Source organism: Oncorhynchus nerka, linkage group LG28 (assembly GCF_034236695.1).
Source record: "Oncorhynchus nerka isolate Pitt River linkage group LG28, Oner_Uvic_2.0, whole genome shotgun sequence".
In the NCBI taxonomy this organism is placed as follows: Eukaryota; Metazoa; Chordata; class Actinopteri; order Salmoniformes; family Salmonidae; genus Oncorhynchus; species Oncorhynchus nerka.
In genome coordinates this window covers 18,524,787-18,549,221 of record NC_088423.1, presented here as the reverse complement: position 1 = coordinate 18,549,221, position 24,435 = coordinate 18,524,787, and the positions used below count along the sequence as shown (strand labels likewise).

At 39.4% G+C, this 24,435-nt stretch overlaps 1 protein-coding gene across 1 annotated transcript in view; it reads right to left on the bottom strand.

The window, feature by feature from the left end:
• The window catches only part of LOC115113835 (calcium-activated potassium channel subunit alpha-1a), a 253,005-nt gene that overhangs the window by 64,671 nt on the left and 163,899 nt on the right, over positions 1-24,435 (bottom strand). The window contains exons 6-18 of the mRNA XM_065012674.1: positions 21,532-21,607; positions 19,523-19,598; positions 17,173-17,343; positions 14,422-14,513; positions 12,165-12,275; positions 11,501-11,606; positions 3,613-3,695; positions 3,270-3,339; positions 2,921-3,076; positions 2,487-2,596; positions 2,226-2,294; positions 1,217-1,303; positions 702-778 (exon numbers count right to left, since the gene is read on the bottom strand). Coding sequence (XP_064868746.1) covers positions 702-778; positions 1,217-1,303; positions 2,226-2,294; positions 2,487-2,596; positions 2,921-3,076; positions 3,270-3,339; positions 3,613-3,695; positions 11,501-11,606; positions 12,165-12,275; positions 14,422-14,513; positions 17,173-17,343; positions 19,523-19,598; positions 21,532-21,607 — 1,284 coding nt within the window. The remainder of the gene's footprint in view (positions 1-701; positions 779-1,216; positions 1,304-2,225; positions 2,295-2,486; positions 2,597-2,920; positions 3,077-3,269; positions 3,340-3,612; positions 3,696-11,500; positions 11,607-12,164; positions 12,276-14,421; positions 14,514-17,172; positions 17,344-19,522; positions 19,599-21,531; positions 21,608-24,435) is intronic.

Sequence of the window (24,435 nt, the reverse complement as noted above, 5' to 3'; positions counted from 1 at the left end):
TCCTGGTCAAAAGTAGTGCACTATAAACGGAACAGGGTGTCACATGTGACACAGTCAATGTAATGTTTATGTTAATGTTGGGCTCTGCTCAAACCTCTAAACAAATACCTGTCAACGGGCATCTGAAGAGGTGTTTATTCAACAACTTTGGTAGTTATTGTACATGAATAATATCTAATAATGATAGAAATGTGTATAGTAGAACATTCCGTACAGTATATTACATGTACAGTATACACATTGTTCAAATATCTTTTATTTAAAAAAAAAACTAACACCTCGATCACACCGACAGCGTCATTGCATTTTGGTACACCAGAAGTACATTCATTTCCAACGTAACGATGCGTTTGCCTTGCAGCATTCCATTGAAGAGGCAGTTGCAGTGCCCATTGTGTGGTGCATACGTTGGATTTATTGAACGTATGTGTCAAACTGTATGTGTCAAACTGTATGTGTCAAACTGTATGCGTAGACGGCTTAACAGAAACGGTATCAGAGATTGAATGTTGAACTTTTGTTGCACACATATCCAGAGGATGCTGCGTACCATTTTGCACAACAACAAAGTAGGTGTGATCGAGGCGTAAAGGCACAGTTTTATACAGTATCTACATATGCATATTAAAATATGCCTGTGCATTAAAGACAAAGCACAATAAATATTGTTATTAATTAAAGAACAGTAAATAAATACTTACATCGTTTGCATCCACATTTCTTTATCCTTTTGGGATCTGTGATGTCATCGTGACAAGCTTTGCAGTAAAAAAGTGCCCTAAGAAAACAGCACAGTATTAAATCATCAGCAAGTCCAAGAGTAATTGAACATAGAGTAGTTTGATATCCAACTGTATTTGTAGGCTTTCTGTCTCTTCTAACAGAGGCAATTAGGTACATTTTCCTACATTTGCAGTACATTTTATCCTGATGCCAAGTCACCTTACCCCTGTACATATTTACCTCTATCACTCCACTATCCCTGCACATTGTAAATATGGTACTGGAACTGACCCTGTATATACTATACTTACTTACCTCATCGTGTTCTTCTTATTTCTTATTTTTCTATCTCATGTGTTTTTGTTCTACCTTGTTATTTTTAGTATTACACTGTTATTGATTACTGCATTGCTGGTTTAGAGCTTGCTAGAAAGGCATTTCACTATACTTGTGCATGTGACATTAAAACTTGAAACTCGAAACATTTACATACCTCTTTACTTCTTTGGCATCGCTGGCGATAAAGAACCCCAGGGTTCCTTCCTGCATCTTCACATGGTTCCCAGGGTTGATGAGGGTGCTGTTGTCAATACAAACAAATATACATGGTCGTCAATGAGGAGAATCTTTCTGTTACATTTAACATCCTAATGCACTAATCACAAGGAATGGTACACAAGGTACGCCTTTCGGACAAACACGGGTTGGTGAGGTACTGTAGTTCCTTGGGATTCAAGCTAAAAACAAATGCAGGTGTCACTGGTATTATAAAATGGCTGCCATCACCCAATGATAATTAAACAGTGACAAGTAATGATTAGAGAACCTCCACCTATAGAGAATGGAAGGGACAATATGAGAATCCTCAGAGCTAGAATCTTCAGAGCTCAGAATTAGGTTAAGATGGTACATGGCAATGTTTTCAGTCTTTAATGATTTTAGATGGAAAGTAGTCATTGATGTTTCTTTTCCATTGAGACTGTGACAGTAATTAGGCCAAGAACACCAGCCATGTTGTAATAAAAGAAGAGTTAATTGCATAATTTCACACCTGCATACACATCAAACAGTAATCTGAAATTGAATGGAGGAAACTTCAAACTATAAATATGAATACAAATCTGGCTAACAAATGTGACATGGATGACTGTGGGTGTGTTTGAAAGTATTGAAGGTAAAAATAAAGAATATGGATGTCGGGGGCATACCACTTTCTTTGTCAAACTTTGTAAACTATCTGTAAACCATAAAGTGTGTCAAAAATGCCAATTAGTGATGAGTACTGTGTATTAAGTTGAAGTTGAAATCCATTACAATACATCACAGTCAGGACAGCTGTATTGTCATTGCAGTCTGGCTATTGAGGTTTGCATGTAAAGATCTGGAAAATGGACAACCTGTACTGTGCTGCATATGACTTGGTTCAACATTATTTTTTACAATACAATTTCTGACAAACATCACATTGTACAATTGGCAATGTACAACACAGTGAACTTTACCTGCTTTCCCTTATATCAGACTTGTACTCGATGGCAATCAGTAGCAGCTTCAGCTTCACATAGCAGAGTCTAGAGAGGAGCATTCAAAAGCAGAAATATTTATACACAATCAAAGGGATGAGTAGGAGAGAGACAGACAGACAGATGTAGAGAAAGACAATGAGGGAGAGGGATGGAGAGAGAGAAAACAGAAAAAGATAGAGGGGGAGAGAGAATATACTTGATATAGTAGGGTACTTCAGAAAAGAGGGTCATACTTACTCACAAATGGTCGGGAAGGATAAGCCCACAAAGGCGCTAGACAGATACTCAGTGTACATTTCATTGGCTACTCCTTCCAGGTAATACTTCTGCCACGTGTCCTCTTCAATCTGAAACAATAACAGATAAAACATGGCTTGCAAAGGTACAGTATTTTATCATGAACATATTTCACTCGCACAAAGGTTAACAAAGTGACCATAAAGCAAATAACACTTTAAGAGTGTCTGTACTGTATGGTGTATACTTAAATATAAGACAAGTATTCTGAAAATGCAAATACAGTCAGAAAACGTGTGAACATTACTGTACTAAAGGCTGTGGAAAAGTAGAATAATGTTAGTTCAATATCTCTGGCTCTTCCTGGTCCTTCGAGACGGATTTAAACGGACAACCTAACAATTACAGTCTCTTTGGCTCTCCCTAACGAGTACCTTGATGAAGGACCTCATGGAGAAGAGGTTGGCCAGCATGGTGGACAGGCCCTGAGCCAGACAGCTCTGTGCTATGAAGCCCAGCTTCAGCTCAGCAAGGCAAATGGCATCGTCCCCCTCCTTCCAGTTCCAACTGGGAATATTCAAAAGGTGGGCCTGGGGACACACAGGAAAGGTGGAGCGAGATTAGGGTTATAGAATTCTCGTACATTTCCTGAATTTTGCAACCCTTCTATACAAAGGAGGTGCAGGAAGAGCATCAGTAGAGAACTCATGTTCGCCTGCCTCCGCTGGAGTTCAATGACACAGTGTAAAAAGTAGCACTGAGAAGGGTTTGTACTGTACACACCTTGTTGTGGTACTGCAACATCTGGGTAATGATTCTGATTTTTGGGTGGTAGTTCTTGATGGATATCACCCTGGAATATTGTTACAAGAAACAACTTAAGACCCATCTAACAAATCTAGGACACAGTAGTAGTAACACACTTGCTTAGGGAACTTGAGGTTAGACATTGGTATGTATTATCAATGCATTTCTCCAGAATACATTTCCACGTGCTCTCAAGCATACTGTACTTGCGTAATTTATCAAGGTGATAGAACATGGAATAACTTTTGTATATCAGAATACATTTCCATATTTCCAATACACAGTTATACAACACAGCTTGGTTAAGTTGTCTCTGTACCTCATGATGTTGGAGGCATCCTCAGCATCAGGGTCTGCACAGTATTTATTAGCTAGGATCAAACAGGCGTCTGCTGACTCTATCTGAGGGCGGGAGATGACAGAAACATAAGACCTGACTCTATACAGACACTGGTCAAAAGTCGTGCACTACTGTACGTAGGGGAATAGGGTGGCATTTGGGAGGCAGATAGACTTAGGACATTAGACCGATGCCAACCACCCAGGTGCTCCATCTGTAGAGACACTAGAAATCATAACCTCATTCACTCACAGCTATGAACAGCATTGTACGTCACCGTGCGTTAATTTCTAACTTCAGTCAAAGTATATTGCTCTCTTATTTACCCTTTATAGATATCAATAGCTGTGTCCGAATACCCATACTAAATAGTTGGCATTGTGGGTTTTACGAAAATATAAAATGTTATACTATGTGAAATTCCCAAAATGTTGTATGCTTTAAATGCCAGGATGTCATACTCATGTTGGCTTTTCATCTAGTAAAATTCACTGCACACTATTGAGGAAGAGATTAGTCTTTTGAGACCCACGTGTGTTTGACAACAGCTGATAATCAGATATGGTTTCACGCTGTACCCAAAATGAGCGAATGGCGGTAATCAACGCAATTGTGCATTAGATTATGCATTCTCAGTATGGATGAGTCTAGTATGTTGATATTTGTTGCTTACTGCATTCGATTTTACTAAAAACAGACCTTCTAATGTAGTAAGATTTGTACATATTATGCCGTTTTAGTGTGTAGTAAGCAGCACAGATTTCAGGCACAGCCAATAACTTACCTGGCTGCTAAATTATGTCTCAATGAATGTTTGACAGTAAAAAATACAATATACACAATACCGTTCAAAGGTTTGGGGTCACTTAGAAAAGTACTGGTTTTTGAAAGAAAAGCACATTTTTTGTCCATTAAAATAACATCAAATTGGTCAGAAATACAGTGTAAACATTGTTAATGTTGTAAATGACTATTGTAGCTGGAAACAACTGATTTCTTTATGGAATATCTACATAGGCGTACAGAGGCCCATTATCAGCAACCATCACACTTGTGTTCCAATGGCACATTGTACTAGCTAATCCAAGTTAATAATTTTAAAAGGCTAATTGATGATTACAAAAACCTTTTGAAATTATGTTAGCACAGCTGAAAACTGTTGTCCTGATTAAAGAAGCAATACAACTGAAGGATTCTTTAGACTAGTTGTGTTTCAGGAGCATCAGCATTTGTGGGTTCGATTACAGGCTTAAAATGGCCAGAAACAAAGGACTTTCTTCTGAAACTCGTCAGTCTATTCTTGTTCTGAGAAATGAAGGCTATTCCTTGCGAGAAATTGCCAAGAAACTGAAGATCTCGTACAATGCTGTGTACTACTCCCTTCACAGAACAGCGCAAACTGGCTCTAATCAGAATAGAAAGAGGAGTGGGAGGCCCTGGTGCACAACTGAGCAAGAGGACAAGTGCATTAGAGTGTCTAGTTTGAGAAACAGACGCCTTACAAGTCCTCAAATGGCAGCTTCATTAAATAGTACCCGCAAAACACCAGTCTCAACGTCAACAGCCGTTAGGGAGGAGGTCAGAGACCTGTCCAGATGGTGACAAAATAACAACCTATCCCTAGAAGTAAGCAAGACTGAGGAGATGATTGTGGACTACAGGAAAAGGAGGACCGAGCACGCCCAATTCTCATCGACGGGGCTGTAGTGGGGAAGGTTGAGAGCTTCCAGTTCCTTGGTGTCCACATAACCAACAAACTAGAATGGTCCAAACACACCAAGACGGTCGTGAAGAGGGCACGATAAGGCCTATTCCCCATCAGGAAACTAAAAAGATTTGGCATGGTTCCTGAGATCCTCAAAAGGTTCTACAGCTGCAACATCGAGAGCATCCTGACTGGTTGCCTGCTACGGCAATTGATTGGCCTCCGACCGCAAGGCACTACAGAGGGTAGTGCACACGGGCCAGTATATTACTGGAGCTAAGCTGCCTGTCATCCAGGACCTCTATACCAGGCGGTGTCAGAGGAAGGCCCTAAAAATGGTCAAAGACCCCAGCCACCCAAGTCATAGACTGTTCTCTCTACTACCGCATGGCAAGCGGTACCGGAGTCTAGGACAAAAAGGCATCTCAAAAGTTTTTACCCCCAAGCCATAAGACTCCTGAACAGGTAACCAAATGGCTACCCGGACTATTTGCATTGTGTGTGTCCCCAACCCCTCTTTTACGCTGCTGCTATTCTCTGTTAATCTTATATGCATAGTCACTTTAGTCTCTATACATTTATGTACATACTACCTCAATTGGCCCGACCAACCAGTGCTCCCACACATTGGCTAACCGAGCTACCTGCATTGTGTCCCACCACCCCCTCTTTTACGCTACTGCTATTCTCTGTCCATCATATATGCGTAGTCACTTTATCCATATCTAATTGGCTTCCTATTTCGCAACAAAGCATCCTTCACTCATGCTGCCAAACATACCCTTGTAAAACTGACCATCCTACCAATCCTCAACTTTGGCGATGTTATTTACAAAATAGCCTCCAATACCCTACTCAACAAATTGGATGCAGTCTATCACAGTGCAATCCGTTTTGTCACCAAAGCCCCACATACTACCCACCATTGCGACCTGTACGCTCTCGTTGGCTGGCCCTCGCTTCATACTCGTCGCCAAACCCACTGGCTCCATGTCATCTACAAGACCCTGCTAGGTAAAGTCCCCCCTTATCTCAGCTCGCTGGTCACCATAGCATCTCCCACCTGTAGCACACGCTCCAGCAGGTATATCTCTCTAGTCACCCCCAAAACCAATTCTTTCTTTGGCCGCCTCTTCCTTCCAGTTCTCTGCTGCCAATGACTGGAACGAACTACAAAAATCTCTGAAACTGGAAACACTTATCTCCCTCACTAGCTTTAAGCACCAACTGTCAGAGCAGCTCACAGATTACTGCACCGGTACATAGCCCACCTGTAATTTAGCCCAAACAACTACCTCTTTCCCAACTGTATTTTATTTATTTATTTATTTTGCTCCTTTGCACCCCATTATTTTTATTTCTACTTTGCACATTCTTCCATTGCAAAACTACCATTCCAGTGTTTTACTTGCTATATTGTATTTACTTTGCCACCATGGCCTTTTTTGCCTTTACCTCCCTTTTCACCTCATTTGCTCACATTGTATATAGACTTGTTTATACTGTATTATTGACTGTATGTTTGTTTTACTCCATGTGTAACTCTGTGTCGTTGTATCTGTCGAACTGCTTTGCTTTATCTTGGCCAGGTCGCAATTGTAAATGAGAACTTGTTCTCAACTTGCCTACCTGGTTAAATAAAGGTGAAATAAATAAAAAATACAAATCTACATGTACATACTACCTCAAACAGCCTGACTAACCCGTGTCTGTATGTAGCCTCACTACTTTTATAGCCTCACTACTGTATATAGCCTCGCTACTGTTATTTTTCACTGTCTATTTACTGTTGTTTTTATTTCTTTACTGACCTATTGTATACCTAATACCTTTTTTTTGCATTGTTGGTTAGAGCCTGTAAGTAAGCATTTCACTGTAAGGTCTACACCTGTTGTATTTGGCGCACGTGACAAATATACTTTGATTTGAACAGTGAAAAGGTGACTCCGGGATGCTGGCCTTCTAGGCAGAGTTGCAAAGAAAAAGCTGTATCTCAGACTGGCCAATAAAAATAAAAGATTAAGATGAGCAAAAGAACACAGACACCGAACAGAGGAACTCTGCCTAGAAGACCATTTGAGGTGATTTGGGATGAGTTGGACGGCAGTGAAGAAAAAGCAGCCAACAAGTGCTCAGCATGGAGTTGAAGTCAGAAGTTTACATACACCTTAGCCAAATACATTTAAACTCAGTTTTTAACAATTCCTGACATTTAATCCAAGTAAAAAATCCCTGTTTTAGGTCAGTTAGGATCCCCACTTCGTTTTAAGATTGTGAAATGTCAGAATAATAGTAGAGAAAAAACATTTATTTCAGCTTTAATTCATTTCATCACATTCCCAGTGGGTCTGAAGTTTACATACACTGAATTAGTATTTGGTAGCACTGCCTTTACATTTTTTTACTTGGATCAAACGTTTCAGGTAGCCTTCCACAAGCTTCCCACAATAAGTTGGGTGAATTTTGTTCCATTCCTCCTGACAGAGGAATTTTGCTCCTTTTCTCGCACACGCTTTTTCAGTTCTGCCCACAAATTTTCTATGGGATTGATGTCAGGGCTTTGTGATGGCCACTCCAATACCTTGGCTTTGTTGTCCTTAAGCCATAACTTTGGAAGTATGCTTGGGGTCATTGTCCATTTGGAAGACCCATTTGCGGCCAAGCTTTAACTTCCTGACTGATGTCTTGAGATGTTGCGTCAATATATCCACATCATTTTCCTACCTCATGATGCCATCTGTTTTGTGCAGTGCACAGGTCCCTCCTGCAGCAAAGCACCCCCACAACATGATGCTGCCACCCCCGTGCTTCATGGTTGGGATGGTGTTCTTCGACTTGCAAGCCTCCCCCTTTTTCCTCCAAACATAACGATTGTCATTATGGTCAAACAGGTATATTTTTGTTTCATCAGACCAGAAGACATTTCTCCAAAAAGTACAATCTTTTTCCCCATGTGCAGTTGCAAACCATAGTCTGACTTTTTTAATGGTGGTTTTGGAGCAGTGGCTTTTTCCTTGCTGAGCGGCCTTTCAGGTTATGTCGATATAGGACTTGTTTTACTGTGGATGTAGATACTTTTGCACCTGCTTCCTCCAGCTTCTTCACAAGGTCCTTTGCTGTTGTTCTGGGATTGATTTGCACTTTTCGCACCAAAGCACGTTCATCTCTAGGAGACAGACTCCTTCCTGAGCGGTATGACGGCTGCATGGTCGCATGGTGTTTAGACATGTGTACTATTGTTTGTACAGATGAACGTGGTACCTTCAGGCATTGAGAAATTGCTCCCAAGGATGAAGCAGACTTGTGGAGGTCTTGGCTGATTTATTTTGATTTTCCCATGATGTCAAGCAAAGAGGCACTGAGTTTGAAGGTAGGCATTGAAATACATCCACAGGTACACCGCCAATTGACTCAAATGATGTCAATTAGCCTATCAGAAGCTTCTAAAGCCATGACATAATTTTCAGGGATTTTCCAAGCTGTTTAAAGTCACAGTCAAATTAGTGTATGTAAACTTCTGACCCACTGGACTTGTGATACAGTGAATTATAAGTGAAATAATCTGCCTGTAAACAATTGTTGGAAAAAGTAGTGGTCCTAACCAACTTGCCAAAACTAGAAATTTGTGGAGTGGTTGAAAAACGAGTTTTAATGACTCCAACCTAAGTGTATGTAAACTTCCGATTTCAACTGTATGTGGGAACTATTCAAGACTGTTGGAAAAGCATTCCAGGTGAAGCTGGTTGAGAGAATGCCAAGAGTGTGCAAAGCTGTCATCAAAGAAAAGGGTGGCTATGAAATATTAAAAATATTTGGATTTGTTTAACAATTTTTTGGTTACTACATGATTCTATATGTGTTATTTCATAGTTTTGATGTCTTCACTATTATTCTACAATGTTGAAAATAGTACAAATAAAGAAAAACCCTTGAACGAGTAGGTGTGTCCAAACTTTTGACAAACCTACTAGGCAGAGTTCCTCTGTCGAGCGTCTGTGTTCTTTGCTCATCTTTATTTTAAATTTTTATTGGCCACTCTGAGATATGGCTTTTTCTTTCCAATTCTGCCTAGAAGGCCAGCATCCCGGAGTCGTCTCTTCACTGTTGACGTTGAGACGGGTGTTTTGTGGGCAATTTGAGGATTTGTGAGGAATGTGTTTCTCAAACTAGACACTAATATATTTGTCCTCTTGCTCAGTTGTGCACCGGGGCCTCCCACTCCTCTTTCTATTCTGGTTAGGGCCAGTTTGCGCTGTTCTGTGAAAGGAGTAGTACACAGCGTTGTACAAGATTTTCAGTTTCTTTGCAACTTCTCGCATGGAATAGCCTTCATTTCTCAGATTGAGAATAGACTGACGAGTTTCAGAAGGAAGTTCATTGTTTCTGGCTATATTGAGCCTGTAATCAAATCAAATCAAATCAAATTGTATTTGTCACATACACATGGTTAGCAGATGTTAGTGCGAGTGTAGCGAAATGCTTGTGCTTCTAGTTCCGACAATGCAGTAATAACCAACAAGTAATCTAGCTAACAATTCCAAAACTACAACCTTATAGACACAAGTGTAAGGGGATAAAGAATATGTACATAAGATATATGAATGAGTGATGGTACAGAGCGGCATAGGCAAGATACAGTAGATGGTATTGAGTGCAGTATATACATATGAGATGAGTATGTAAACAAAGTGGCATAGTTAAAGTGGCTAGTGATACATGTATTACATAAGGATGCAGTAGATGATATAGAGTACAGTATATACGTATACATATGAGATGAATCATGTAGGGTATGTAAACATTATATTAGGTAGCATTGTTTAAAGTGGCTAGTGATATATTTTACATAATTTCCCATCAATTCCCATTATTAAAGTGGCTGGAGTTGAGTCAGTGTGTTGGCAGCAGCCACTCAATGTTAGTGGTGGCTGTTTAACAGTCTGATGGCCTTGAGATAGAAGCTGTTTTTCAGTCTCTCGGTCCCAGCTTTGATGCACCTGTACTGACCTCGCCTTCTGGATGATAGCGGGGTGAACAGGCAGTGGCTCGGGTGGTTGTTGTCCTTGATGATCTTTATGGCCTTCCTGTGACATCGGGTGGTGTAGGTGTCACTACCCTCTGGAGAGCCTTACGGTTGTGGGCGGAGCAGTTGCCGTACCAGGCGGTGATACAGCCCGACAGGATGCTCTCGATTGTGCATCTGTAGAAGTTTGTGAGTGCTTTTGGTGACAAGCCGAATTTCTTCAGCCTCCTGAGGTTGAAGAGGCGCTGCTGTGCCTTCTTCACGATGCTGTCTGTGTGGGTGGACCAATTCAGTTTGTCTGTGATGTGTACGCCGAGGAACTTAAAACTTACTACCCTCTCCACTACTGTTCCATCGATGTGGATAGGGGGGTGCTCCCTCTGCTGTTTCCTGAAGTCCACAATCATCTCCTTAGTTTTGTTGACGTTGAGTGTGAGGTTATTTTCCTGACACCACACTCCGAGGGCCCTCACCTCCTCCCTGTAGGCCGTCTCGTCGTTGTTGGTAATCAAGCCTACCACTGTTGTGTCGTCCGCAAACTTGATGATTGATCGAACCCACAAATGCTGATGCTCCAGATACTCAACTTGTCTACAGAAGGCCAGTTGTATTGCTTCTTTAATCAGGACAACAGTTTTCAGCTGTGCTAACATTATTGCAAAAGGGTTTTCTAATGATCAGTTAGCCTTTTAAAATGATAAACGTAGATTAGCTAACACAACGTGCCATTGGAACACAGGAGTGATGGTTGCTGATAATGGGCCTCTGTACGCCTATGTAGATATTCCATTAAAATCAGCTGTTTCCAGCTACAATAGTCCTTTAAAACATTAACAATGTCTACACTGTATTTCTGATCAATTTGATGTTATTTTAATGGACAAAAAATGTGCTTTTCTTTCAAAAACAAGGACATTTCTACGTGACCCCAAACTTTTGAACGGTAGTATATATATATATATATAAAAACCCTTGTAAATGCTTTATAAAAGGTTACCATATTGTAAAGTGTGACCAAATGTTCTTATACAACAAGGACCTGGAAAACCTATTGAAGAGTTGGACTGTCAAGGCCCTTTTCTCCATTAGTAGCTGAAAGAAATAAGTCAGGTTAATACTCATTAAAACAGGCCGGTTACCTTGACTCTGGCCAGGTCATGTGGGTTGAGAACAGATCCCTGGTAGAACTCCACTTGGGTGAAGTGGCGTTTAAACAAGGCTTCCAGCTCAAGATTAGGGGAAATACTGGGACACAAAGTAGAGTTTATTAATGTTAACCAAGGCCTCCACTTCACCTCAAGATTCGGTTTAGTACTGGGACAGACAGGAGAGCGACCTATGTGTTAATGTTAGGGGGCTGAATGAGGTCTCGTCTCCTCAGCAAATCAAACTGCAATTTATTGTGTAGTATTTGAAATGTAATTTATTCTAATGTATTGCTATAAGTAGTATGCTGGTGTACCGGGCAGGCCCAGCGCTAGCAACGGTTTCCATGGATCTGGGTGCTTTTTAGGATATAGTCATTGTAGAGTCTGAGTATTCCAAAAAAAGGAAAGGTGGTGGCAGTTCCCGAAAGGGAAACCGGGAGTCATTTTTGGGAGCTGCTATCGCCTTTCCTTCTCTGAAACACTCAGTATTGTTATGAGTTTTGGGGCCATTTTTCCAGACCCAGATTAAACATAGTCGTGGAATTAAACACACTTTCAATTTCCCATTGAGTATGGTTTTTAGTCCAGAACTAGGCTTAATCTGGGTCCTGGAAACTGGCCTGTAAAGTGTAAGGAAAAAACATGGTACACTTACTTATGGAGAAAAACAATTTCTACATTGACATCATCCCTGTCCTTGTGTAGGAAGTCTTTAAGGAAGTTGGACACACTTTCAAGTGTTATATGACCACAGACCACGATGTGCCTATAGGAAATAAGATCCAGGAATAGTCATAAGATTTAAGCTATGGTTTGCTAAATGCTGCAGCCAAAATAAAGACGCTGATAAACTACTGATAGATGTCAGTGTCACATTCCTTCTTGATTCTGAAAATAAAATGAAATTATAAATTGGATCTGACAAAAAAGTATTGTCCACACCACAGTATAGTCAATAAAAAAGGACCTCAAAAATTTGGTTTCTGTGTAGAAAATGAACACTGCCAGCCCATTGTTAACTTCCCCCCTAAAATACATAATTCTCACTGGTTTGTACATGTTCTGTGATGAACAGAGTTTTTTATGTGAACAGGTGTCAGTAAGAGCTCTTTAGTCCTATGTGGTGCCTGAAGGACAGGAGAGATCACAGAGCTGAGCATGTTCTGGATTCCCAGTAACAGATTAAAAAGGATGAGTGTCCTTTGTTGGCGATTATGATGTGATTACTACATTGTACAATCCAGGAAAGAGCTTATCTTTAGCTAGAGACATCTTGCCTCCACGTGAGGGAAGTTTTCCGACAGACTGTATCCCTTCTACAGGATAGTACATGCAGGATCGTGAGATGAACTCAGGATGGGTTTAAGAAGGGCATTTTCCAAACCAATTGGTTTGGAAAACATACTGACAACTCACATACTGTACATTGTTTTGAAATACCTCTTTAATATTGTATCTTATTAGAGTTTGGGACTGCATGTAGCCTAGCGGTTAGGAGTGTTGGGCCAGAAACTGGAAGGTCATTGGTTCAATTCCCTAAGCCGACTAGGTGAAAAATCCCTTGAGCAAGGCACTTAACCCTAATCGCTCCAGGGAAAACCCACTCTGTAGAAGTGGGATATGCAAAAAATGAATTTCCAATTCGTACATGTGAAATCATTATTATTACATTTGTTAATTATTGTATCATATTTACTGTATATATATATTTTTTTTTACAGAGATGCTATATTTATATTTGTAGATGAAAAGGTATTAAAATGTATTGACAGTAAAACTGAGACATAAGGATATGAATCACTTGAAACAGAAATACAGATACATCAGCATGCAGAAGGAAAGAGGGAATAAATGGCCAAAACAAAGTTATAGAGACTAAATCCAAGTAAAACAATTCAACAGAACAAAGTAAACAAAACAAAATTCTAAAAGCGAGAAATCAAAGTTTGTTCAGAGGGTGGAAGCAGGATTTAGGGCAGAATCCTATTGTACCTTAAGAAACATGTTTTTAACTTGAATTTGTGTGATCCATGCATTGATTATGTGTTTGGGCCTTAGGGTGTAGGTCTGACTGAAGATTAAGGCCAAGAATGTAGCAGGGCTTGGAAAAATGAAATGAACTGGTGGTACCAGACAAAAAAAGACATAATCCAGAAGAGAAAAAACAGGAAATGAAAGGCTAAATATAAAAGGCTAAAAGATAACTAACTAAAAGCATGCGAGGAACATGCAAGATCATGTGTGGACGAAGCAGATGTAAAAGGTAACCGCATTTCAAATGATCTGGAAGAGAATTATATTTAAAATAGCTGGTTATTTAACTGCAGGTAATCCCTTCTTGTAGGTTCTTAGGACACTCTTTTGCTATTGTGTAGTATTTTCTATGACATCATCTCTGTCACCAAGATATAAGACATAATGTTCAACATTTATTTTGAAATACTATAAAGGTACTACAGCTATAGCTGCAATCAGTCTTGACTTTACTGTAAAAAAAGATCATAATAAAAACAAAAACAACTACTTTGTGGTGGGTGGCAAGATGCATATGATTGGAAAACACAAAACACAGACACAAACATGTAAGTGTTCTAGTAAATAAGCAAGTAAAACACTCAAGCATACAGTATAGCAAATAATACATTTGACACATCACAAAAAAACATGTATTCATTATAAGAAGCAATGACAGCTAGCACACAAATACCAATACAAAGCAATAGCGTAAGCTTTCATGGCCAAGCTCTCCAGTCACCAGTATGACTTTTTTTTCCCAAAATGTATAAAAGTCTTAATATCAATCATTTCTGGATAATTACTGGTACCCCACTTTAGGAGAGGGGGACTTGAGTAGTCACACCAAAACCACATTTTTTAGAATCATTTTTGTTTTGTATATTTGTTTGACTTACTTTCTGCCTCGTGTTGAGTTATAACTCCCTCCGTATTTCTTCCGATTAAGGATGAGAGCAGCAATTTCTGGCACGTAGCGAGCAAACATGGCCTACATGCATGGAACAGAAAAAAGAAAAGGGCATGCAGAGGATGGTTCTACTGCGGCAGAGGCAGTAGAGCCTCCCAGTAATACTTACTTTCTCCCATTAACCGCACTATAGGAACCACCATATTTCTTGCGGTTTCCTATTAACTCTATGATTTCAGGGACGTAGCTCGCAAACATGGCCTAAGGAGAAGATAGGAGACAGAAGAAAATACTAAAAAAAAGATACGCAAAAGAGAGAGCTGTGCGTCTATTTTTGCTTAAAAGATATCCGTAAAATTATTTATTTTATAGAAAAATTAGGAGAATTCTTTTTTTGAATAGAAAATGTTTAAAAAAAGGTTTTGTTCTGGATACAGTAGGTTACACACTGAGTGCACAAAATATTAGGAACACCTGCTTTTTCCATGACATAGACTGACCAGGTGAATCCAGGTGAAAGCTATGATCTCTTATTGATGTCATGTGTTAAATCCACTTCAATCAGTGTAGATGAAGGGGAGGAGACAGGTTAAAGATGGATTTATAAGCCTTGAGACAATTAAAACATGTATTGTGTATGTGTGCCATTCTAAGGGTGAATGGGCAAAATAAAAAATGTAAGTGCCTTTGAACGGGGTATTATGTGGTAGTATGTGCCAGGCCCACTGGTTTGTGTCAAGAACTGCAATGCTGCTGGGTTTTTCACACATAACATTTTCCCATGTGTATCAAGAAAGTTACACCACCGAAAGGACATCCAGGCAACTTGACACAACTATGGGAAGCATTGGAGTCAACATGGGCCAGCATCCCAACCTGGTGTCAGAGCATTTTGTATTATTCTGTATAATAGTATGATATGTTACGTTTCGTATGGTATGTATTAATTTGTGGATGTCCGTCACCCAATTCGTATGATATGTTATGAATTACATTTCGTATTATATGTTATGAATTTCCAAAACATATGATATGTTACAAATTCTAGCTAGGTGGCTAATGTTAGGTAGCTGGCTAACGTTAGCTAGGCTAGGGGTTATGGTTTTTGGGTTAAGGTTAGGTAGTTAGCTAAAACGGTTAAGGTTAGGTTTAAGGGAAGGGTTTGCTAACATGCAAAGTAGATAAAAAGTAGTATGTAGTTGAAAAGTTGCTAATTAGCTAAAATGCTAAGGTTTTCCATGATGAGATTTGAACTCACAACCTACTTTCATATTTGCCTTAAGTAACCATCTGTTTTACGTAACCATATGTCTCAGATTTACATTTACTATGTTACATCTAGTCTATGAGACCAGGCTGAGCATCCCTGTGGAACACTTTGGACACCTTGTAGAGCCCATTCCCTGACAAATTGAGGCTATTCTGAGGTCAAAGGGGGGTGCAACTCAATATTAGGAAGGCGTTCTTAGTGTTTTGTACACTCAGACAAAGTTAGATTACTACAGTAAAAGGTATAACACAATCTGAAATGATGTAAAGGTTATCATATTCAGATTTGGAAAAAAAAGGTATGATAAGCAATGAAGAAGAAAAAAATGACAGGAAATATTTAACTTAACCAGCTTTTACGGATATTTATTTAGGAAAAAAGCAGGAAAAAATGACAGTTGACTATATCTGTATGCCAAGCTGTGATTGAAAAGAAAAGGTTTAAAGTAAGAAAAAGGAAGAAAAACCCCTTATATGCCATGTTTTGTCCAACAAACACTTATGCCAGGTTGATTTGAATAGTACAACCCAATGTAACATAGCTGCAAATTGGATCAATTCATTCAATTGCTGAAAAATTACCTGAATTATGTCAATCCTATAGATTTGAAGCCTTGTGCATACTGACATTTGACTTGACAGTATATACAACTTATACATTGTATTCATTTATATAAACTATATAATATAACTTACATGAACGTATATAAACTTGGGTAGGAGAGTGATGCGTCATATTGTTAATGTCACTCTGATAATACTCAGGTACAATGTCCAGAGATGAAGGATAATAGAGGACTTTCAGCAACCCTTGAACCTCCGAACTACTGTAGTAGTACTGTACTAATGTACAAACTAAGCCTTCTTCCATTGTTACCCCAAATACAAATGATCAAGTCAAATTAACATATTAAAAGTTCAATGGTTTTGGGTTGCATATCATGCTAACTGACTGTTGTGTATCAATGGGTGTTACTGGCATACACTGTTGTGCCATGTTAATCATCAAGCTGGTCTATAGATCACTCCTTTCACTGTGTTTGTTGGAATTTGGGGAAGGGGAAGGATTGGGTCACCTGAAACCGCACATTACTTTAGTTAACGTTGCGAACCATTAGAAAACAAATCTTACTCGGTTTGAAAAATATAGAAATACAATATAACTATATAATAATAATACATATACATGTATATACCTACAGTACAATTATTATATAATAAATATTATAGGCGTATAATACTTACAAATAATAATCCATTTGACAATAAACTGCCATCTGTAACAAACTGCCACAAAAAACAACTACAAGACAACAATGGAGCTTTGATTTTAACAGGCATTGAAGTGCAAAGACTTTCCAGCTGTTGGGAGCAGCAGCAGGGACATGAATCATGATGATTGCAGGTGTGATCGTATGGATGAAGGACGGAAGCAGGTTAGGAGTAAATTAAATAAGAGAGGGATTTTTACCAAACCACCAAGGATGAAGAAGACCATGAAAAGTCGTCCCAGGGTGGTTTTTGCATACACGTCTCCATAGCCCACAGTGGACATAGTAACCATGAGTAAGTAGACACATTCCCAGTAGGAAAGTGCTTGGGAATTTTGGAAGTTTTCCCAAGGATCCCCTGAGTTTTCCACCTAGAACAGAGGTCACAATAGGGATATTGACAGAGAGGAACATGAAGAGCATTGTATTACAACTTACTGACTTGCTTACATACTTACTCAATGGCCGTCTCCGAATACCCATACTTGTATTCTAAATAGTAGGCATTTTGGGTAAGTGAAAAAGGTTTTATAGTATGTGAAATGTAGACAATTTAGTATGGTTTAAATGCCAGGATGTCATACTCATTTCAGTTTTTCATTTAGTAAATTTGTTGCATACTTTTGAGGAATAGAATCACCCACATGTGTCTGACAACAGGTGACAATCAGCTATGGGTACGTGCTGTAGAAAAATTGACAAATGTCAGGAATCAACGCAATTTGCGCATTAGATGCCGCATTCTCAGTAGGATGAGCATAGTATGCTGATATTTGTTTGCTTACTGCATTCGTTTTTACTTAACAATACGTTCCAAATAGTATGTAGTACGATTAGTACACAGTATGCAGTTTTAGTAAGTAGTAGCCAAGACAGATTTTGGACACGTCCACTTCACATTTTCAGAAGCAATTACCATGCTACCATTAAGTGGTCCTGCTCATTTAAAAACAGACCCGAAAATATTCCACAGTTATATCATCCATCAAGTGAGGAATACTTTGTAGGGGCTAGGTTGTACAATGCTTTACTTAACATTATGTCCACCTATCTGTTGTCATGACGTTGGCCGGTGGGTAAGGTTTATGACCCCCCCATAAATAACTTTCTCCCTTCCCTCTCTCTTGACTCTACAGAGAGACTCTTGAAAAGAGAGATTCTGGGAACATCAGAAGGTGGGTGGAAATGAACCCTATTTTGGTAATCCAACCAGGTGAACATATGCGTTGGTACTTAATGAATATGATGTCAGTTCGGTTGTCATCTGAGACATTCTCATCAATGATAGGATGACAAACGGTACAGTGGAAAGTCTACACATTATAGTTATCAGATTCACATGGAATTGTTGTGCAATTTAAATTGAATATGAAATTGAAATTGAAAATTGAATAAATTGAATATGAAATTATTTGGGAGGGGATGAAATGTGATTTTAGCTTCTAAAATGTGAGAACTGGGTTTTCATGAGTGAATTAGGCCCGACTCAGTGGCCCACCCACGTGAAGAGACATTGGTTATAAACTATGAAACACGCCCTCCTCTCCCTTCCTATATAAAGCGTTGATGACAATATAACTTGCTGTTCCGGGTACATTAGGATAACGATCCGATGTCAGAAGGGTTCAGATAATAACTACAGAACTAAGCCAACCTCAGCGTGAGCTTTGGTTTGCGAATGGTATGAACTCTGAACTCTTATTCGCTACAGAAGTGATACCTCCTAGCCGTTGAGTTAGCAGTGGCCGCTGTAAACTGGGCTAGGAGAGGACAGACAGAGTATCACCAGAGACACTCTTCAAAGGACAAAGGACTCTGTTGGGCAACACAGCCTTCCATCTACCACCAACCTATTGAAGAGTAGCTCAGCGTAAATATTAATTGCATTTTCCTTTTCCAAATAGGCGGTCATTTAGAATGCATAAGATCCTGTATTTACGATAGAGACATCGCTTCTCCCTTTGTTCTTCAGTCTTCCCGCTGTTTCACCTAAACCCAACCCCCCTTTTTCTTTGTGTAACCAGCTGTCATATCTGTTCTGTCCGCCAAGGACGTTTTCCTTTATGACATCATTTGTAATCAAGGTATGATCCATTCTGTGTGATTAGTTAGGTATTTAGTCAATAAATAATTAAACCCAATTTTGTATTGCTGATTCAACTTGTTAGCCAGGGTTCGTGAAGATAACCAAGAACTTACAACTTTCAGATGAGACTGAAATAAGGTGACAATTAATATTGACTGCTATTGATGTAAAATATTACTAGGTCCTATTACTAGGTTTATTCGGAATATAACTGCTCTATAAATAAAAAACGTTTTATTTTGTGGTGCTCCGACTTTCTAGTTAATTACATTTACATGATTAGCTCAATCAGCTCAATCAGGTAATATTAATTACAGAGAAAGGATTTGATAAAATAGCATGTCATATCACTTAATCCGGCATAGCCAAAGACACGACACTGTTATATGTGTCAGAGACTGAGTATTTACCATAATACAGTACTTAGTCCTTCTGTTTTGCCTTTATCGCTCTCTGTGACTTACCAGATGTATGAAGCCTGCCGCTGTTAGCCATGTACTTATGAAGATTGAACATAAGTTCACCAGTTTTATGGAATTGCTATTGAAAACAAGAGAGCCAGACAATATCAATTAACAATGCTAGTGTTCAACACCAAAATACCTGCCTTGTGTGAGTTCAAAAGAAGAACACCAGTAAAGGATGCCATTTTGATAACATAATGAATAATTGAACTTGAACTATTATGTCAAAACAGTGCCAAAACATTACATATCACAAAGTAGTTATTGCTGTATAAGTGCCTAATTGTGATTTTGTCCGAAGAACATCCTTTGGGATAATGGATGATAACTGGTTACAGTCTGAGCTGCTCAGCCTACAATATTATGTAACAGCAACAAAACAAAAACTTGGTAAATTTTTTGGGGGAATAATATTTCAAAATCCTAAATGTTAAATTAATGACAAACTTGCTTTCATGGCCGTTAACTTTTCAATACAGAATCAACTGTGAATACAAATGTTCCTAAGGTATATACAGGTATCTTCCAAAATAAAGGAAACACCAACATAAAGTGTGTTAATAAGGCATTGGGCCCCTTGAACCAGAACAGCTTCAATGCACCTTGGCATAGATTCTACAAATATCTGGATCTCTGTTGTTGGGATGCAACACCATACAGTACTTCCATGAGAATTTCCATCATTTGGTGTTTTGGTGATGGAAACCGCCGTCTCAGGCACCACTCCTGAATCTCCCATAAGTGTTCAATTGGGTTGGGATCTGGTGACTGAGACAGCCATGGCATATGGTTTACATCGTTTTCAGGCTCATCAAACCATTCAGTGACCCCCCTTGCCCTGTGGATGGGGTCATTGTCATCCTGGAAGAGGCCACTCCCATCAGGATAGAAATGATTCACCATAGGTTGAAGGTGACCACTCACAATGGCGGTGTATTTATTGACGTTTACCTTGCCCTCTAAGGCAGGGTTTCCCAAACTCGGTCCTTGGGACCCCAGGGGTACACGCTTTGGTTTTTGCCCTACCACTACGCAGCTAATTGAAATAATCAACTAAGCATACATTTTTGATAATTTCAATCAGTTGTGTAGTGTTTGGAGAAATAAACTTGAGGACCGAGTTTTGAAAATGCTGCTGTAAGGGGTTGAGTGAACCATGCCAGGAGAATATACCCCACACCATAACAGAGTCGCCAGAATCCTCATTTACTCAAGTGTTTCCTTAATTTAGTCAGTTAACTGTATATTTCTAAGGTAATGTTACAGTGACTTGCATGGTTCTGGCCGTTCATGTACTGTGTGTTCTGTTCTGTTCTGGCCTTACCTCCATTACAGTAAACGAGTATGGGGATTATTCAAAAAAAATGTTGAGCTATAAGCTCTTTCTGACATCTGTGCAGCACAAGCTTTCATTCTAAGCAGTGGGGTAAATTGTAGAATTCATCATGTGGCATGCTGTCCAATAGGTTTCAAAGAGCAGTAAATGTGCACAATTTGGAATTCCAATGAAAAATATCGAAATTAAATTGAATATAGCATATGTTATACATCCTAAAGAACAATACCTAACATGTTACCATTTCAGTTTTGAAAAGTGACAAAAATGATTTACTTGTTATCAAAGAAGTACAGTATAATATGGTAACTTCTTTCATTCCCCAAATATGACAGCAATAAACCAAACTGTTCCCAAGTAATCCACCCAGACTGAAAGTAGGCCAAGCTCAGCTGACTAGTTTCCAATAAAAAAAATGTTTAAATTGAGAGGAGGTTCTATATTTAACAATTTGCAGTAGCTACTGTACATTAAAATGCCACAGTATTAGAAGAGCCTGTGAGCGTATTGTATAATTGTAAATGTATCAATATTCATCACATATACAGAATTACAAACATTGTCATAACATAGTGCATGCAAATGCTTTGAATACTACTAACTAGAATTAATACACACCAAATTTGACTGAAATTGAATACAGTGAAATTGGAGAAAATAATAATGCACTTACCTTGTTTTTAATATGTTCAAAAACTGTAAGATTTCTGAGAACTGTATCAACCTTAACGCCCTTAAAAACCTCAAGCCTGTGTGAGAGAAAAGTAAAAGTAGAAGTTATTCAGAGTTCATTATTTGCATGTTATTTACATAAATCCGCCCACTGTAAATCCGGAAAAACACAGGAAACCAACATAATTGCATACCTTTGAATCCTTCATGTATTTTTAAAAGCTTCAATGGATTCATGACTAATAGAAAATGAAAGGCCTCTCAAATAAACAAAAATAGCAGCGGAAAAGCACAACCAAAATGTTGACCTTTCAAAAAACAAAACAGCAGCGACAAAGCAAGTAGCAGCAACTGAAGAAAAACAACTTACTAAAAACAACAAACTCTGCATCAAATAATCTTCTGGAGAAAATAAATACAATGCTAATATCAGGAGGCCACTAAGTCACAAAGCACCGGCATAAGGACTAAAAGATCGAAAACAGCAAGAGATGAAAACCTGGATTAGTCGGACCAAAGACATGTGGACAGGCCTAGTTAGATGGGTCAACAGTCGCATTACGTCAAATAATCCCAAATTTGTTGCCATTTGTTTTTTAAATCTGCTAAATCTGAGTACCCTTCCAAGAGTTTAAGAACATAGGTGCACTGGTGAATTGCCAAATGCTGTCGCATGTGTGTGTGGCCTGTGCCACACAAAACCAAACAGCCTGTGGCTAGTGCTAGTCGTGCTCACCAGTACAATCTAATCATCCAACATTTCGATATGAAATAATTAATTGCTTATTTTTATAGCACACATGTTTGTTTCATTATGGCACACAACAGTATGTCAATCCCACAATCCCCTGGGTTAACTAAGTGTACTACAACACATGTACAGTAGATGTAGACCTAGTCTATTGTCAATGTTGTGTCACCTAGAATAACATTTGTTTAAAAAAAATGACAATATATTGTATTTTCCTCCATTTTCAATGATTATTGTCCATAATTTCCTAAATTATAAAATCAGATTATGTTACTCATAATACAATTTTTTCAATCGCTTTTGTACAAGTATGTGGTAACCGCTTATGTGGTAAATCCACATTGCAATCAATACATGTTCATATAGAAAACTTGCTTTCACAATGCAATGCTCACATTACTTTTGATATGACTGCCTTCTCATTTATTAAAATACAATTTACTCATACTTAATCCATTTTCTCTAAATTGATAATCCCTTACCCGTTTGGTAAACCTATAGATTTTAACTGTTTTGTCTGCTATATACATAGGTGGACACCTACAGAACTAAAATGTATGTTTGTAAAGTATAAAGTAGGATATATACGGCAATGTACTATTATGGTTTTATATCTGATATTGACAGGAACAGAAATGTACTGCATGTAACAAAAACATCCCTTATACAGTAAGCATCCCTTATCGTGGCACCACGCTGCCAGATCTCTGACCACCTCCCTGTACGCTGTCTCATCATCATCTGTGATTAGGCCTACCACCGTCATGTCATCGGCAAATTGAATGATTGTGTTAGAGTCATGCGGGGCCACGCAATTGTTGGTGAACAGGGTGTACAGGCGGGTACTACGCACACAACCCTGAGGGGCCCCCGTGTTGACGGTCAGTGTGGCGGAAGTGTTGCTACACCTGCATGCTTCTACACCTGCATTGCTTGCTGTTTGGGGTTTTAGGCTGGGTTTCTGTACAGCACTTTGAGATATCAGCTGATGTACGAAGGGCTATATAAATACATTTGATTTGATTATCCCTTATATATATAATTATGGATAAAGTGACTAGACAACAGGGTAGATAATAAGCAGTAGAAGCAGCGTATATAATGAGTCAAAAGATTTAGTGCAAAAAAGGGTCAATGCAGATAGTTAAACGGTTAACCACTAACTACCTGAACTAACTATTTAGATGTCTTATGGCTTGGGGGTAGAAGCTGTGGTCCTTTCAGAGTTGGTGCATAGGTACCGCTTGCCATGAGGTAGCAGAGAGAACAGTCTATGACTTGGGTGGTTGGAGTCTTTGACAAATTTGAGAGCCTTTCTCTGACACCACCTGGTATAGAGGTCCTGGATGGCAGGGAGCTTGGCCCCAGCAACTTGTATGCCAAGCAGTTGCCATACCAAGTGGTAAAGCGGTAAAGCAGCCACTCAAGATGCTCTCAATGGTGCAGCTGTAGAACTTTTTGAGGATCTGGGGGCCCATGCCAAGTCTTTTCATCCTCCTGAGGGGGAAGTGGTGCTGTCGTGCCCCCTACCGGACTGTGTTGGTGTGTGTGGACCATGATAATTCCTTAGGTGATGTGGACACCGAGGAACTTGAAGCTCTCGACCTGCTCCACTATAGCCCAGTTGATGTGGGTGTGCTCGGCCCTCTGTTTCCTGTAGTCCATGATCAGCTCCTTTGTCTTGCTGATGTTGAGGGAGAGGTTATTACCCTGGCACCACGCTGCCAGGTCTCTGACCACCTCCCTGTACGCTGTCTCATCATCATCTGTGATTAGGCCTACCACCGTCATGTCATCGGCAAATTGAATGATTGTGTTAGAGTCATGCGTGGCCACGCAATTGTTGGTGAACAGGGTGTACAGGCGGGTACTACGCTCGCAACCCTGAGGGGCCCCCGTGTTGGCGGTCAGTGTGGCGGAAGTGTTGCTGCCCATCCTCACCAGCTGGCGGCTCATCAGAAAGTCCAGGAAACAGTTGCAGAGGGAGGTGTTTAATCTCAGGTTCCTGTGCTGAACGCTGAGCTGTAGTCAATGAACAGCATTCTTCATATTTTTCGGTGGGGTTTAACTGCTGTTGGCATCCAATATGTTGCATTACCGCCCCCAACTGGACTATAGTATAAATCCATTATACATTGTTATACAAAATGGGAA